This window comes from Calypte anna, chromosome 9, assembly GCF_003957555.1.
Source record: "Calypte anna isolate BGI_N300 chromosome 9, bCalAnn1_v1.p, whole genome shotgun sequence".
Lineage (NCBI taxonomy): Eukaryota > Metazoa > Chordata > Aves > Apodiformes > Trochilidae > Calypte > Calypte anna.
The window spans coordinates 10,233,228-10,249,385 of NC_044255.1; the positions used below are offsets into that span (position 1 = coordinate 10,233,228).

General features: G+C 36.6%; 1 protein-coding gene across 1 annotated transcript in view; it reads right to left on the reverse strand.

The window, feature by feature from the left end:
- DNER (delta/notch like EGF repeat containing) overlaps positions 1 to 16,158 on the reverse strand; it is a 103,219-nt gene that overhangs the window by 13,612 nt on the left and 73,449 nt on the right. The window contains exons 8-9 of the mRNA XM_008491038.2: positions 8,590 to 8,814; positions 1,930 to 2,052 (exon numbers count right to left, since the gene is read on the reverse strand). Coding sequence (XP_008489260.2) covers positions 1,930 to 2,052; positions 8,590 to 8,814 — 348 coding nt within the window. The remainder of the gene's footprint in view (positions 1 to 1,929; positions 2,053 to 8,589; positions 8,815 to 16,158) is intronic.

Consider the following 16,158-nt stretch of genomic DNA (forward strand, 5'->3'; position numbering starts at 1 on the left):
AGTGTGTTGCACTGGACCTGGGCAGTTTGTGAATATGAATTTGTATGGTCTTGGTACAGGACTACACAGAGGTAAAATTAGTGAGGTAGCAAAGCAATTAATATGAGAAAGAAAAATCAAAACCATAAAAGAGGGAAATAGGACAAGTATTATAACAGATGTATGCATAGAAGCAAATGTATTTAATGAGTGAATAATACAAAGGAATTGGTTCTCTAGTGCTCAACACTGCAGTTATGTCCAGTAATGCAAACTAACATGACTTTCTAAAAAGAACCATCTGGAGGAAACAGTGGTAAATTAAAATTATTTAAAAGCAACTTAGTTTAAATATTTGGGCGTTTTAAATGCATAGACACACATGCATGCTTACTTTCACTGCATAACTGTTGAAATAATTTGGTCAGCCTGACAGCAGTTGGAAGGCAGAGAACTCCAGTTTGAGCATCCTGCAGCTAAGCAGCAGAAGGCAACAGAGCCAAAAGCCCCCAGGTACCTGCTGGCATCTGCCCTCAGGCCAGAGAAGCAGCACCAGCCCTGGTCTGTGTATCAGCCAGGAAAGCGCATGCAGGAAAGCAGGGTATGGGCAGGAGGGGGACTGTGGACACGGAGGTCTGGGTTGGTGGTGGTAAAATCAAGGCCTCCAATTGCACACATAGTATAAATAATTGCTCACAGGCTGGGTGCTTCACCTCTGTTCATTACTGACACTGAGTAACTTAAATATGGGGATGAGGAAAGCTCAGTAATCAGCAGAAGCTGCTTGCAGGGCCAGGTCCCCTGCTTTCATTTAAAGCAAACAGTATACACAATGCTTTCAGCTGCAGGTATACATCAGCTGAGAACAGAATATGAAGTCATAACACTACAGTTAGGTACCCTTTAAATTGCCATGAAAAGCAGAGGGTCTTTCCTCAATAAGCCTCTAAAATGATGAATTCTGTATCTATTGCCAAAAAGCAATGAAATCACCAGCATGGAATACATAATAAGCCTTAAGCAGCCATTAAGTGAGCATTATTTATCAACAGAGATAAGGATGCTTAATGAGAAAATTCTGGGTTAATGTTCCTCAAAACAGTCATTCTGTTTCATAAATAATAATTTTTACAGTAATAGCATAGAGAATTGTATTCAAATTGCATTATTAGAAATAGAATACATAAAATAATAACGGATCTATTAGCCCTGCAGAGAGGGACATGTTAAAGACAGCTGATTTGTGCTGCTGTGTGAAGACAAAATCTAATGCAAGATAGAAGATTTTGTGTAACAAAAACACACACTTTTCTGCTCTATAAATTACTTAAGAAAGGCCAAAGGCTGATTCCATTTAATCATATTCAGCAACAGCTGCAGCTAACATGGGAAAGCAGTTACAGACCTACTGCTGTATGGCTTTATGGTCTTTCTAAACAAATAAGATAAACCTTTCATTGTTACTCCTTTGTGATAATCTGTTTCAAATACTGATCTTTCATTACTACATTGTAACTCACTTCACTGGAGAAAATATGTAAAAAGCAAATTTGGAAAGCCCTCCACATAATGGCCCCTAACAATAACTGATGAAAAAAATTATTTAATAGTTATGGGGTTTTTATAAAAAGAAACAAAACCACCTCATCATTTTCTAAAATATCTTAAAAGCAGCAGAAAAAGTATACCTAAGAACAGAGAAGCGCCATTTGTCCCCAGGCAAGGATGTGCAGTTCTCACAGATGTGCTAAATCCCAACTACTAATTTAAATAAAGATTATGGGATCAAGTTTGATCCCATTGATCCCATAAATTGAAGTATGTTTCCATTAATTTTAGATGTGGGATTTATTTCTGCTCAGCAGAGATCACTGCATATCTGTCTGTAACAGAGCCAACCATAAAAATTAATACAGCAATTCCAAAAAAAAGAAGCAGACCCCATCCTACCTTCATATTCAGGCAGACACACACACTCATAGCTGTTGACGAGGTCTCTGCAGGTGGCTCCATTTTCACAGGGTGCAGAAAGGCATTCGTTATATTCCTCTTCACAGTAAAGGCCATGGTAACCTAAATCACACAAAGAGGCAATAAAACAGGCTGTGAAACACTTCCCAGTAAAAATTAACAATTAGGCTACTAGAGACTGTAGGTAAAGGTGCTGTAAGCCCCGTGTTCTGAAAGAAGCAACAGTCATAGTGACAAATGACAGCATGGCCATAAGGAAGGAGGCTGGTGACCAAGGCCACTAGGGACAACGTGGGTACCAGCACGCTGACTGTAAAAAGGAATACAGTAACATCAATGTCTCTCCTACCTTTCTTGGATCCTTACACCAAAGCCACTTTCATCAAAGTGATGACAATTGTATAACATTAGCTAGAATTATAATGTGTTTTAACTCCAATTGCTGTGCAATGTCAAAGCACTGTAGAAGCATAAGATACTTAATTTTTTACAGTATTCCCAAGTGGTAGGCAGGTATTATGATCTGATTAGCAGATACAGAAAGTAGGGGCACAGAGTTTATGTTTTTTAAAAGATTGCTTTACTCATTACACATAGCTAAAAAAGCAAGAGATGAATGAGCATGCAACAAATAGAGAAGCCAGTGAAAAGGCCTGCAACACAAGACAAAGTATACATTCTGCAGTGTGCTTTAACTTCTTCAAAGAAAAACTCGGGTTAGTAGCAAAACTTGCTGACATGAAATGGAAGTATCTTCCACTACCATCTTAGTATGTTACCATCTTCCTTTACTCTCCTGGACTAATTTTTTCCCAAAACTCTCACAGAACCATAGAAAATACAACTACCACCTCTAGAAACCACTTCTGCCCCACACAACCCCAACCCAACCCCACCTCTCTTATGGATAATTAAAAATAAAATTGACAGACACAACACAACAGACATCAGTACACAAGATGTATATGCAATATTATCCACTTGATTCTGCACAAAAATGTCCTTTCATAGTAAACAGCTGGACTAGTAGTTTATTGAGAAACATTTCAGAATCACTTTCTCCAAAGCCATTAGCCAGACAGTACAGAAATAATTATTCTAAATGTTATGGGGTTTTTTATTAGCCTATGATGAAGTCCATCTAGTTTATGATAAAGGGAAATAGCCTTATGCTGTGACATCTGTAGCCAAGATACAAACCACCAAAATCAGAAAACCTAAAAGAAAAATATGAGAATTCCATGGGTTGAAGAGAGTTGTAATTAGATATTTTAAGGGGGGAAAATAATCTTTTTAACGTGCTCATTAATTTTTGCCTTTCAAAGGGAGCAGAGGGAAATTTGTGACTAAATAGCTGTCTGGCTTGCAAACCAGTATGAGCTGTCGTGTCACCTCCTCAGGGTTAGGGCAGCCCAGGCTGCCAGACACTGCCCACAGGCAGTGAAAGGGACTGTCTCTCTCCACGAGAGGGCAGGTCTGGCCCACGCACCGTTTCACCCTCGTGCTCCTCCCCCTGGTGCCAGCAAATCCCTTCTGCCGGGACTGATGGAGCAGGAACGGTCTCACTGGGTACCAGGAGTCTTCTCGTGGGGCTGAGGCACCACAGCATCTTCAACGAGCGTTTCTCTTTGTATTACAGCTTTTCAATTATACTGATATATCAACCATATATTATACTGAATTCATACACATTCCTCAAAAAGACTACATTAAAAAAAATTAATTAAAGAATTTAGATGGGAACAGGAGACTTTTTCATAGGTAATTTCAAAATAGAAGACTCTACTAGAGTTGCTTCCTCTCTGCTTGTCACAACCAGTGACAAATTCAGCTATTTGCATCTTTTGGGGTATATAGCATTTCTGTGGACATATTCAAGAAGAAATAATACCTGTATTAACAACACTTCACTAGGTGTTGCGTCATGAGCAATAAAATAAAATAAATATATATAGGGCATTGCAGCTTCTAAAAGGGCAACTAACATTATTAAATCTTTTTTCCCAGGTCACTAGAAGTTGGATATGCCCTCAATAGCAGCACCTTCATGAACTCAAGCAGAACTTGCCAGCAGTGGTTGCATTGTGATGTGTTGTCTTCAGATGCTGGTGAATGGTCAGGGAACCTAAAAAACCAAATAAAGATGTCCCTACCGTACCTCTTCTCCATTTATATGAGGATCCTGCTACTGATCTTTACAAAGGTAGGAACAGGTTTGTTACGACTGTCCACCGGATTACCAAGTCTTCCTTTCTCTTTCTCAAGCACCAAGCAGCTGCCTTGAGGCTGGGATATTTGCCTGATGCTCTCTGACATGGTGTTGAGCCAGCTTCATGCTGAGGTGCACTCCCTGCACATGGCTACCTTAGAAACTGCAAAGGGAGAAAACACGAAGGGCAACACACAACTGGTGTAGAGCAGGCTGATGAGGAGAAGCCATAGGTTTTGTCACAGCCTTTGAAAGCAACTGACAGTGCAGAAGATACAGCAATGCTTGGCAACATCTTGAGAGTATCTACACTATTAGGTCAACAAAAGAGAGGGGAGAAGCTAGCTATTCCCATTATAAATCAGTAAAGAACAAAGCTGAATGCTTTTCAGGCTTTCTTAGACAACAACCCCTCAAGAGGGAATCCCTGGGCTTCTCCATGCTCAACACTTAAGCAAATCAAGGCAAAAACCTCATCTTTGTGTGAAAGACTAATGGGATACAATGCAAGAGAGCTCTGTTTCGAAGGGCTGCTCACTAAGAGAGTTGTCTGTTACATAGCCAAGAAATAAATGTGTTCAATTAAAGTCTGAGCTTATATAGCAATTAAATAAGAGAGAAAAGAGCTGCTCCAGATGGCAGGACAGTAGGAAGGCTGGCTTACCAGCCATGGCCAGCTTGCATGGAGCATCCTCTTAATGTAGAAGTGGAAATAAGATGAGGAAAAACAGAGGCAGTGAAGGGCCCATAGATAGTCTGGAACTGGATTTAACCTCAAGTCACTTCTGCCAGAGCTTGCATTACCCACCCAAGTCACAAAATGCAGAAAGAGAAAAGAAAAGCTGCTACTGCTGCAGGAATACCTTATACTTACTTCTGCAAAAGTACCAAGATAAACTCACTCTCCTATAGGCATCTGTTAAGCTACAGGAGCAAAAAAATCAAGTGCAGAGAAAACATATCCCGTGGTACTACTTATGAAGTTGACATCACTCTCAATACTCTCTTCTGACACTCCTCTTTTTTTTTTTTCCCCTAAATGTTCTACAACTGCTATCATACTTGTGGAAGATTCTAAAGTTTTTAAAATACTATGTTTCAGATATACCACACAACCAATATGGAAAAGAGTTCTAAAATGTCATTTAGTAAACCTACTATTGAACAGAATGTATACAAAACAGAATGTATATGACCTTAGGGACTTGTGTGAAAGTGAAAGACTTCTGTCTTATTAAAAAACACTTAAAGATGGAAATATACTAATATATTTTGGCCGCTTTGTTAGCAAGCTAGGCTTGGTTACCCATCTCAATAGCTTCTCCAAACCTCTACAGAGGTCTTTCTTGACCATGCCCTAATTTCTTGTACCACCCAAGTGCTAGAAAAACAGAAGTTTTCTGTTATGAATCTGATCAAGTTAACAAAATACTTGCTAAATAATGAAGAAATAGATTTACAGTTTGAAGTAACTCTCATATTCCTACCTGCTGAGTGCTTTTACTCCTGGATCATTTTTTTCTGGATCATTTTTTTAAACTTCAAACCATTTTTTCATGTTCACTCTCTCTGTTATTTAGTCATTCTGGTGACTTAGTGAGGAGAATAATATCCAAAATAAATATTAAACCATTGAATTCTCAGTTCTAAGAATGAATTTCGAAAAACAGTACTTTGAAATTTAAAAAAAAAAAAGATATCTATTTTTCAGACATGGAACTAATTATAAGCTGATATGAATTCTAATTTGTGCTCTGGATAAAACAGGATATGCTGGCTCTATTTAAATATCATTAGGCCTGTTGCTCTTCATCTCAATACCCGAGGCTTTTCTCTAAAGATTCCACTATTATGCAAATTAAAATCAAAGCAATTAAACATTTCAAAAAGGAAGACTGAAAATTTGTAATGAGAGAATTATCATCATGATCTCTTGAAATAAATAAAACAAGCCATGTGTTAGGAAATACACTTCTGCATAATGCCATTCTTCTGTTCAGATGAAAACTTCCCACACCATTCATGGAAACATCTGAACTAAAAACATTTGAGTTCATGTAAACATTTGGACCTATCTTGCCATAAAAATCTATCTACCCTCTGTGTTTTCTGAAAAGTTGCAAGCAAACAAAATTCTGCTGGACAAAAAATTAACCATGAGATCATATAACTATGGTATAATCTCAATTTAATTTCCATGTTTTTCTTCTTAATAAAGAGGTATGTAATTTAACATAAAAATTTCCACCAGCATTTGTGAGTACCTCTCCAAAAACAACTTCTGATGGTCCTTTCCTTGTCTCTGAATAGCAGTGATTCATTCTGCTACCTTCTAAAAATACTGCACTAGTAGATTTCATTACAAACTCCCCACTTGTACAAAGAAAACTAATCCATTCTGGTGGAGAAACATCTCAAGACAAAATGCACAGAAGGTTTGTGTTTTCTATGCCAGTTACATTCTGAAGTCTCAGAAGCAGTGTAAGTCAAAACAGACTTACATCAAGACTTTGACAGTTGGACTTTTTGATCTTAGATGTCTTTTCAAACCATGACAGTTCTGTGATCCCATTCGGAAACAGGATAATTTTACGATATATGCACAAGCTTTGTAACTGCACTAAGGTAGCCAGTCATCTAAGCTATTATTAAAATTATATTCATTCCCCAAATCAAAACACACTACAAGAAAAAAATTTCAGCAATAAAACTGAAACAACTCCATCATGTTATATCCTCTCAGGATAGCACACATCAGCAAGAATCTTGCTACACAACACAATGCCCGATTCTAATGTATTTGTCATGCTGAAACCTGCTCTTACCACATCTATTGATTTAATGAGTGACGGCTTATTTTTTAAAAAATCTCATCCTTAAGCAGCTTGAAACTTTGTGCTCAACATCTGGAATTTCCACAAAGATGGCATGCATCAGTTACTGAAAACAGCACTTTGAAGTATGCATTCAATACACCGTTCAAGACAAAGACATTTGCTGGTAATCCTTGTGTCTTCAGGAATATCTCTTTAGATAGGATACCAGTTCTATGGGCTACAGAATATTAGACAAAAGCTCCCTCTCCAAGGAAAAGAGGAGAGTTCTCTGAATTTCCCCTTGCTCTAAAGCCACAAGAAGCAAAAGCAGCAAGCAGTGACATCTTTCTTCTTCAAAATGCCAGTAATATTTGAAAGTCAGACTAAAGAGTTCTTTTACTTTCTTTTTGTCATAACACTCATTACCCTAATCAGAAGTGTTCTAGAAACAGATTGTGAGCACCTTTGAGAGGAAATGGAGAAGGTTCTTTTGGGAAGAGAACGAAGCTGACTCCTTTTATGCACAGGCTAAAAAGAAAAGCTCTGGATGTGGCATGTACTGATGTTCAAGACTCACCACCTGTAGGAGTACTTGCCTACTTCAGGCAAAACTTTTGTGATTGATACGATACCTCCACATCCTGCTAACTGAGAAGGAAGGAAAAAAAGAACGGAAGAAGTGTGACTGGTTTCCCCTAAGGCAAGACAAAGCAGCAGAGAGAAGGCATTCCTCTGAAAGGAACTTGGAGAACATGCATGCCACGGTGTTAAGGCTGTGTACAGCCACTAACTATTCAATATTCCTCCTTAGCTTATTCTTTTTTACACTGGGTTTTTATTCCCCTTAACTTCTACAGTTTTTAAGACTTAATGGAACAGATTTTTTTTTTTTAACTGTCAGAATTAATGAAATGAAAACAAAGATTTTTTTTTTTTATTTTTTTTTTACTCTCTAAGTGCTTAATCAGTGGTGGATGTGCAGCACATATCATTCATGTGAATTCATTCACTTTTCAATTATCATTGCTAAAATGTATAAAGGCAGCTATAAGCCCCCCAACATTATTTCATTAGTATAATGAAGAAAAAAATACAGAGCTAAGCAAAATGAAATCCAGCCCCGGTGCCCTGCTAGCCCTAAATTATCTAACAGTTCTCAGCTGAGTCCACTCACTCACTGTACACACCTAAGCAGTACAACTCAAACTTCTGAAAAGAGGCAATGTATTTAAACATAAGCATGTCTGTATGAACCTTTGTTCAGCTACCTTGTTTGGTTCCATTCCTTCCCAAATCATCAGTGTCACATTTTCCATTCTCTCTATCAAATGAAATGTCAATGACGCTGATAACTCATCTTAAAAAGCTTAATCCTGTCGGCTACAGTTTTCTAATACAGCCGCACATATAAACCAACCCATGTGGATCTCATTGGGTATTTTCATTGCTTACTCTGCAATTTTTTATTTTCCAAATGTAATGTGCAGAGTCCTATCATTATTCTAAATAGGCAGAAAACCCACTCCATGTGTTTTATATACTGAAAAAATGAAGTATTTTTTAAAAAGAGAAATTTTAGAAAATTTACAAAACATGTAACTGTTTCATACGAACCAGGGATACAGAGGCATTTGTAGCTGGTTCCAACACTGCGACAAATGCCATGGGCACAAGGATTCAGAGAGCAGAAGTCAATCAGCTGAGCACATGTAGGTCCTGTAAATCCAGGACTACAACTGCAGGAGAAGGAAAGTCTATCTGCATAGCAGGTTCCATTGTTCTGGCAGGGAGATGAAGCACAGGGATCTATTTTGTCTTCACAAGATGTTCCTAAAAACCCTAAAAGAAAAAAATGATTTTGATAATTAAACATTCCAGTGTGCATACAATTTTAATAGCTAAATAAATTTTAAAGCGAGCCATTGACGTGTCTATGCTTCATATTTTTTATTCTATGAAAATTACAAAAATATGGACCTGCCTTTATATGTTCATCTAATTTTACCCATTAACATGGTATGATACAAGATGATTCAGGTAGAATCATACTATCAAATAATTAAGGCAGTTAAGTCCAAAAATATTAGTTGTATCTAACACTGCTTATCCATTTTATGAAGTGTACCTGGCTAGAACAACAGAGGACATTTTCTAAAGATCAGGAACAGAATAACCTGGGAAAAAAGCCCAGAACTGACTTTTTTTTTTCCCTGCTAATGCATTTGCTAAGAATAACAGCCTCTAACAGCACGAGTTTACTTGAGCTTCAGTAATTTAAAAGATTACCTTTTACAAGAACATACTTCTTCATAGCAAGAGAAAATGATTTATTGAAGCAACACCATGTAAAAAATAGACATAAAGAAAAAAATATCCTTACACAGGAGTTGTTTTAATCAGATGTAGTAAATAATATTTTAACAAATTGCATTATACTAACTATATTATCACATACAACACAACATGAAGCAGTGCTTTTTGTATCCCAAAACAACCCAGAAAAGAATACCCAAAATTTCACACCCGTCCAGATAAGCGAGTATACTGCCCTTATCATTCAACTCTACTATTTTTCTGATTAATACTCAGTCCATTCATACAGATCATGACATTTCAAGATAAAAATTCCCTGGAATATCTTAAACTGTAGAGCAGCTCTTAAAATTACAGTACATTAATCATTGTGAATGAGAAATTAGGAGCAAATCAGGACAGCTTCCACTCAAGACCCATCAAGCCAACTCTACCCATCTAACAGAAACTGTAAACCATGGCTGTTTTGCCAGTCTAAAAGACAGAACAAACCACATGGACACTGCTACCCAGGAGATTATAGCAACATTTCAGACACCAAAGTCTGTCAAGTTGACTGAGCCCAAGGACTTGATGAGTGAGGGCTGAGGTAATCAGTCTAAAGTTGTTGAAGTTTCCAGCAAGTATACACACAAAAAAAGACAGGTGATTAATTTTAAATATCTTGAGGGCTTCCTCAAGAAGACACACTCCATGTTTTATAGATCCACAAAACCTTGGTGAACTGCATTAGAAAGAAAAGGGATATGGATACTAAACAAATGTGAGTAACAGTGTATACTACTGAGAGCATTAACAAAATTTAGATTATTGTAACTAAGAAAAAGGTGGACAGGCAAATATTCTTAGGCACTGCTGGCAGCAGGATTTTAGTATCATCCTCAAAATAATAGGTCCTGAACAAATGACTTTAAAAGCCACATTTCCCTCACGTGTTCATAAATCTTAATCCAGACCTATGGAATGAAAACAAAACAAAAAATCCAATTAAAAAAAAAAAATTAAAAAAAAATTCAAAAAAAGAACCTACAGATTTTTAGTGTTTAGTCACAAGTAACTCCACAACAAATCAGGAAGGGAACAGGCAAAGATCAAGGCAAGAGCCTTCTGCCCTGTCCATTTTGCTGTTTTGTGATAGCTTCATAGGTTTTCTTATCCTGTCCTCAGATTGCTGCATAGATTTTATCAGGACCAACTGCACACCAGCACTGGAGATATTACAAATAGATTTTGCAGAATCCTGTATCAAAGGTCCTTCCTGAAGATAACTGTGAAACTGAAAAGAATGGGAACCCTAAAATCAAGAATCTGATTCCAACAGTGGTTTGCTGACAAACTGAAAAAAAGCCCTTACTGTTATCACAAAACCCTGGACAGTTACAAAAGAATCTGCAAGGACCTTTAACTATTGCGAGGAGATGATCAGCCAATGACCTGCATTGAGTGCAGAGTTAGTTCTGCACTAACTCTGAAACTGGATTTAAACTGACCAAGGAGATATAAGGTCACCCAATGACACTAATACTGCTTTACTACAATCTTTGCAATAATCTTCCGTACAAAGAAAAGATTACTGGCAGATGGCTAATGTTTCAAGTGACAAAGCACATCAAGAACATATGCAGGTTTAAAATACCCTAAAACATGTTGCCCTTGTGCTATCTTTGACTGTACTGTGAAATGTGTTTAGTTGGTTCTGGAAGTTTAAATCTTATATACGAGTTATTTATCTGAAAATACTTAAAGCAACAGTAGTTTACAAATCTAAACCGAAGATCTATTATTAATCAGGCATTTCTAAATCTACATTTAAGACCCTATCAAAATTGTTGATAACAATGCAAATAATAAATTTAAGATTCAAATTCAGAAGTGCATTGATTGGAAAGAATATTAAAATTCTGTGGGAACAAATCAAGATTATTTCTGTCTGGATACATAACCTTTGAATTGTTTTTCAGCCAGCTAACAATCCCAACCCTGCACCTAGGTCATTATTGGTACAGCAGGGACACGACTGAAAAGTAAAGACCACCAGTGACTTGAAGGATTTGAATGCAAAAGTTGTGAAAGGAGTAACACAGATGGTAAAGGGTAAGGGATATATTAGAAAATATTTATACTGCTAAAAGACACAGTACAATATTTGTGCTTATGTGGATCAGATCATTTGGCTAGTTGTCAAGAACAGAAATACTGACTGAGGTGATGTTCTCCGTATCTTGCTATAGTCCTCCAGGGCAATGATAGAAACTAGATCAGAAAACATTTTCAGAGATGGATAAGAGCTCTGGATAAAAGCCAGATTTCTCACCACAATGGGATTTTAATTACTGGCTACTGAAAGCAAAAAAGCCATACACAAATCAAGGAAATTAAACATTCTCTGAGGATACTGTACAACTGTTTCTTTACAGTCTGCAGAACAGCCAACCTTCCTGAATCCTACCTGAGACTTAATTCCAAGAATTGTATGAATGTGAAAAATTCAGTCTGTGAACTGTTAGGACGCGAGATTACAAAATCTTTAGATCTGAAATATAGGGATATATTTTAAAAGAAGTACAGATGATTTATTATTTTCCCTAAAGAAAAAATTTTTAGGAGGAACTACAAGATATCTGATGGATTTTCATCAGAACTCTGTGAGGAAGAAAAGGATACTCACCAGGAGGAAATAAAAGAGATTTAAAAAGTCATTCTTAATTTATTTTTTTTAAAATTCACTTTAACTAAGTCTTAACAGATAAACAGAGGCTAAAACCATAAAAATATTAAGTAGAAGTCTATTAAAAATAGGAGTAATCTGAAAAGATGCCAGGTAAAAATATTCGATTAGCAGAAACTGCCAGAAACTAAACAGTCATAAAAATTTTTAATTAACAACAAAGTGTACTTCAGGTAAATTAAAGCCTCTTATGATGATATGAAGAATTCTTGTTTCTCTAACCACCAGTAACCTTGGGAAATCTTCCACTTGCAAAAATCTGTGTGACCTACTTTCCTGGAATCAAGAGAACTAATAGTTTTATTGTACGTAAAACTAAAGAAGTTATCGTACCTGCAAGATAGGATGTAGACAAAGGCTTTTACAAGAACAATGAAGCAAGACACCCAGAACACCACCTTGGAACTTAAACCCATTCCTAATCTAGGCTAATAATTCCTGTTCTCCCAGCCAACTAAAACTCATGGTGACAATGTATATTTTCTAGCTCCTACTGCAAATCAAGACATATGAATCACAATTTACTATCTTCTGTAGTTGTCAAACTCTTCAGTTTTTACAGCACATAACCACAATAAGAGCATTCATACATTTGCTGCTTTCCAGTATTTCCAGAAATACCTGCAGGTATTGCAGGGAACTGTTGCCAAGCTGTAACATAACATCAGTCATTAAAAGTAAGTTTCAAGTAATGTTTCATTCCCATTCATAACATGGTTTTCTATCTCCTTCTACAGGATGGCTATGAAATCCATTATCACTGATAAGTATTTTTCAAAAATATATTAATCTGAAAGAAAAGAATTCTGTCACTTCTGTCAGAGCAGAGACGAAGGGGAAGGTAAGAAAAATACCAAGACTCCTATTTCATGTGGCTGGACAGATGAATGCTTGCTATTTTTATCAAAGATTAATGTTTCCCCATAACACTGAACAAAGTTAATCTGTACACGTCATCAAGACATATAAATTGTGTGTAACAGCTTCAGAAACATCTTAAAGCAAAAGGTTATCTCTTTTTCATAGTAACTTACCTGCACTGTGCTCATCTTTGTATGACTTTGTTCAAAGCCAAATTCTATGCCTAATTTATATTTATAGTATAGTGACAGGAAAATTAACAAAAGCTGCCCAAACATTTTAAAAATGTAGAAAAATGTAGACTACATAGATATATATACATGTATAAGTACCAAATCTTGCCTTCTGTCAATTTTACAAATGTGCATGCATAAGGAACAGATTAGTGAGATGTGCATTTTCTCACCACATGATCAGACCGTTTCCATACGATTTTTTTTTTTGTTACAGTTTCTTATTCCAACTAGCTTATTTTATGTTTTTAATTATTATTTGTATGCTCAAGTCCACATCAGGGTGCTTTGGGAAGTGACATAATTCCACAGTAACTTAAAAAAATGTAGTAACAAAATTTATAAAATTATGAGTAGTACATCAATCAACTGAAATTAATTAATACTACTGTCAATACAGTAGTATACTTTGATTTACAGTAGGTGGAAGAAAATCAGAAGAGATATGGTTGTTTATGGAATCATTCTGAATATAAATTTTAAATACTTTTGTTCAAATTGACAGATGTTTACCATGTGTAGGTTTCTAGAATTTAAAAAAAACTTCTTTGCATCTGTTCATTCAAAGGCAATATTTGCTCAATATCTCTTTATTATAATGAAACTTTGAAAATTACGATTGAACATCCCTACCCCCTTATCAGTATAGCATCCCCTTCACAATAATAATAGTCAAAATTTGGAACAAATTCCTCATTCCTTAGCTTAAGGAAGAAGTTCAAGCTTCTTCACTACAAAGTTTAGTATAAAATCCATTTTCTCTTTAGCACAAGTTGACTCAAATTCACATAGCTTATTTTCTGACGTATTTTGGATATTAACATCTAATACATCCCAAAGCAAATAAAATACATGACCCCAAAGAAATTTTCTTTATTAAAGGACTCTTATAACAGTACAATTTTTAAAGAATAATCATGAAGTGTTTGTGTCTGACCTAGGCTGCTTTTTCAGTGGCTCAGACATCATCTTCTGTAAATTATCCCATGCTTCTCCATGAAGTACAGATCCCATTTGTAAAAGAAATGCCCAATCTCAAGATCATTCCTTATCATTTCCACCTCACTCCTTTTTTTGTCATCTTTTTCCCCCTTTTTGATGCTTTCCATCTTCTCGACTCCTTTCCTACCTAGCCACATTATATATCCAGTTTTTGACTTACTACACATAGAGAAGCTTCTTGGCTCCCTTTGCCCCAGTGTGCTGAATTAGCAGTACAGAATGAAAGGCCTCTTCTCAGCAAGCAATTACTGTTAAGCACAGCAGGAGAAAAGCTGCATATGAGACTTTTCTTAAATTAGAAAGCTATCATTGTTTTTGGTAGGGTTTTTTTTAATGAAGATTTTGAGGACATGCTAAAAATAACAAATCTCCAAGTTACTGTATCTGCAATTTTCAATTAACTATCTTTCATTGTATTTACAAAAATAACCAAATCTCTTCCTAATCCAAACAAGAGTTCTCCAAATATGCCTCTGTGAGAGCATAATACCTCAAAAGAAGAAAGAATCACAGGAAAAGCAGTCATTAGTAATTTTGACAACGTTTTGTGATACAGACAATATATTTTGTTAAATCACCTCTTTCCTTCCCTCTATAAAGTATCTGATTTTCTGAGTTCATTGGCATTAGTAGATCTTCTAGAACAAGATGGAAAAGCAACACCTTATTACTTATTATGTTTATTAGACTAATCCAGAGCATTAGCAGTGACCCTTGCAGACAGATTGTGACACTGCTGCACCAGTGTTCTCCCTTCGTTACAGTGCAGACATAAGCAGGAGGCACAGCTGCCTAACTTCACAGGAACATTCTCTCTTTGAAGAAATACCAGTTTCTTGGTGTGATTAGGGACTCGGGGAGAAACTTTGGATTACTGTTGAATTATCCCAGACTCACTCAAGAAAAGCCACCATGCACACAAGAAAACATTTGTACCTGCGAACCTAAGGATGATTTTATCATGTCCAAGGGACTGAGAATAAACCACAGTGCATTTAGCATTATTCCTTCTAGAGCAATGAACTCTCTAAAGTCCAGGCAGTGATTCCTGAAATTTTGACTCCTTCAAAATAAGAGTTGTAAATATATTTCAGTAAAATTTTGCTTGTGTTGCCCCAGTGCTTTTTTGAAACCATGTATATTGTGTGACAATGTTAACCATATAAATAAGCAATCAGAATATCAGCTCTTCCACAGTTCTATCCTTGCTCTGTAACATAGCTGCTCTTGGAACACAGAATTTATACTGGGAGACTAGACCTGCTAACTTAGCTCAGGAAGTTTCAGATATATGACCCTAAAACAATGTCTGTCTGTCAAGAAAGTGTATCAGCAGAGAGGTGGTGTTTGAAGTTTCTCAGTAAATTTTTTCCCTCTCTAGGTGTCAAAAACTAGATTGTGTCTTTAAGGAAAATCCAGAAACCGCAGAAAACCTCATGACCTCAAGCAGAGAAGGAGCATAGGTTTGTAACATGTAGGAAGAACACAACTTCCAACAAAGAAAAATACCAGAACAATGACAAAACTGTGATAATGTGCCCCAAGGGAAAAATCGCAAAGCCACAGTTGCAGCACCACAGCACAGCCCTGCAGATGATGGGGGATGTGGTCATCCAGGAACCTCAAACCACCAGTAACCCTGCCCCATGGCCAGCACCTCAAATGGTGGCAGGAGAGAAGTTGTAGGATGGTCAACACCTTATTAAATAGGTCACCAAGAGCAAGCAATTAAGGCATGCTACACACAGAAACAAGTATGGTGGTTCTAAACCAACAAAAAAACCCAGTAGCTATTTTTGCAAGCATTTATTATTGGAAAGATCATTTCCTGGAAAACATCCTTAACAACCCTTGAACAGATTTCCTAAGAAAAAGTCAAGTAAATTATTGAGCAAGTCTAAGAACTCAATTTTCTGACTGAATTTTGCTAGCAGCTACACGGCACAATTTTCAAAATTCTCCCAAACACAAGACATGCACTGCTGTCAAAACATTAGTGTCCATGTTTCAACACTGATGTTAAGTGGGTCACTCATTAAAGTGTAA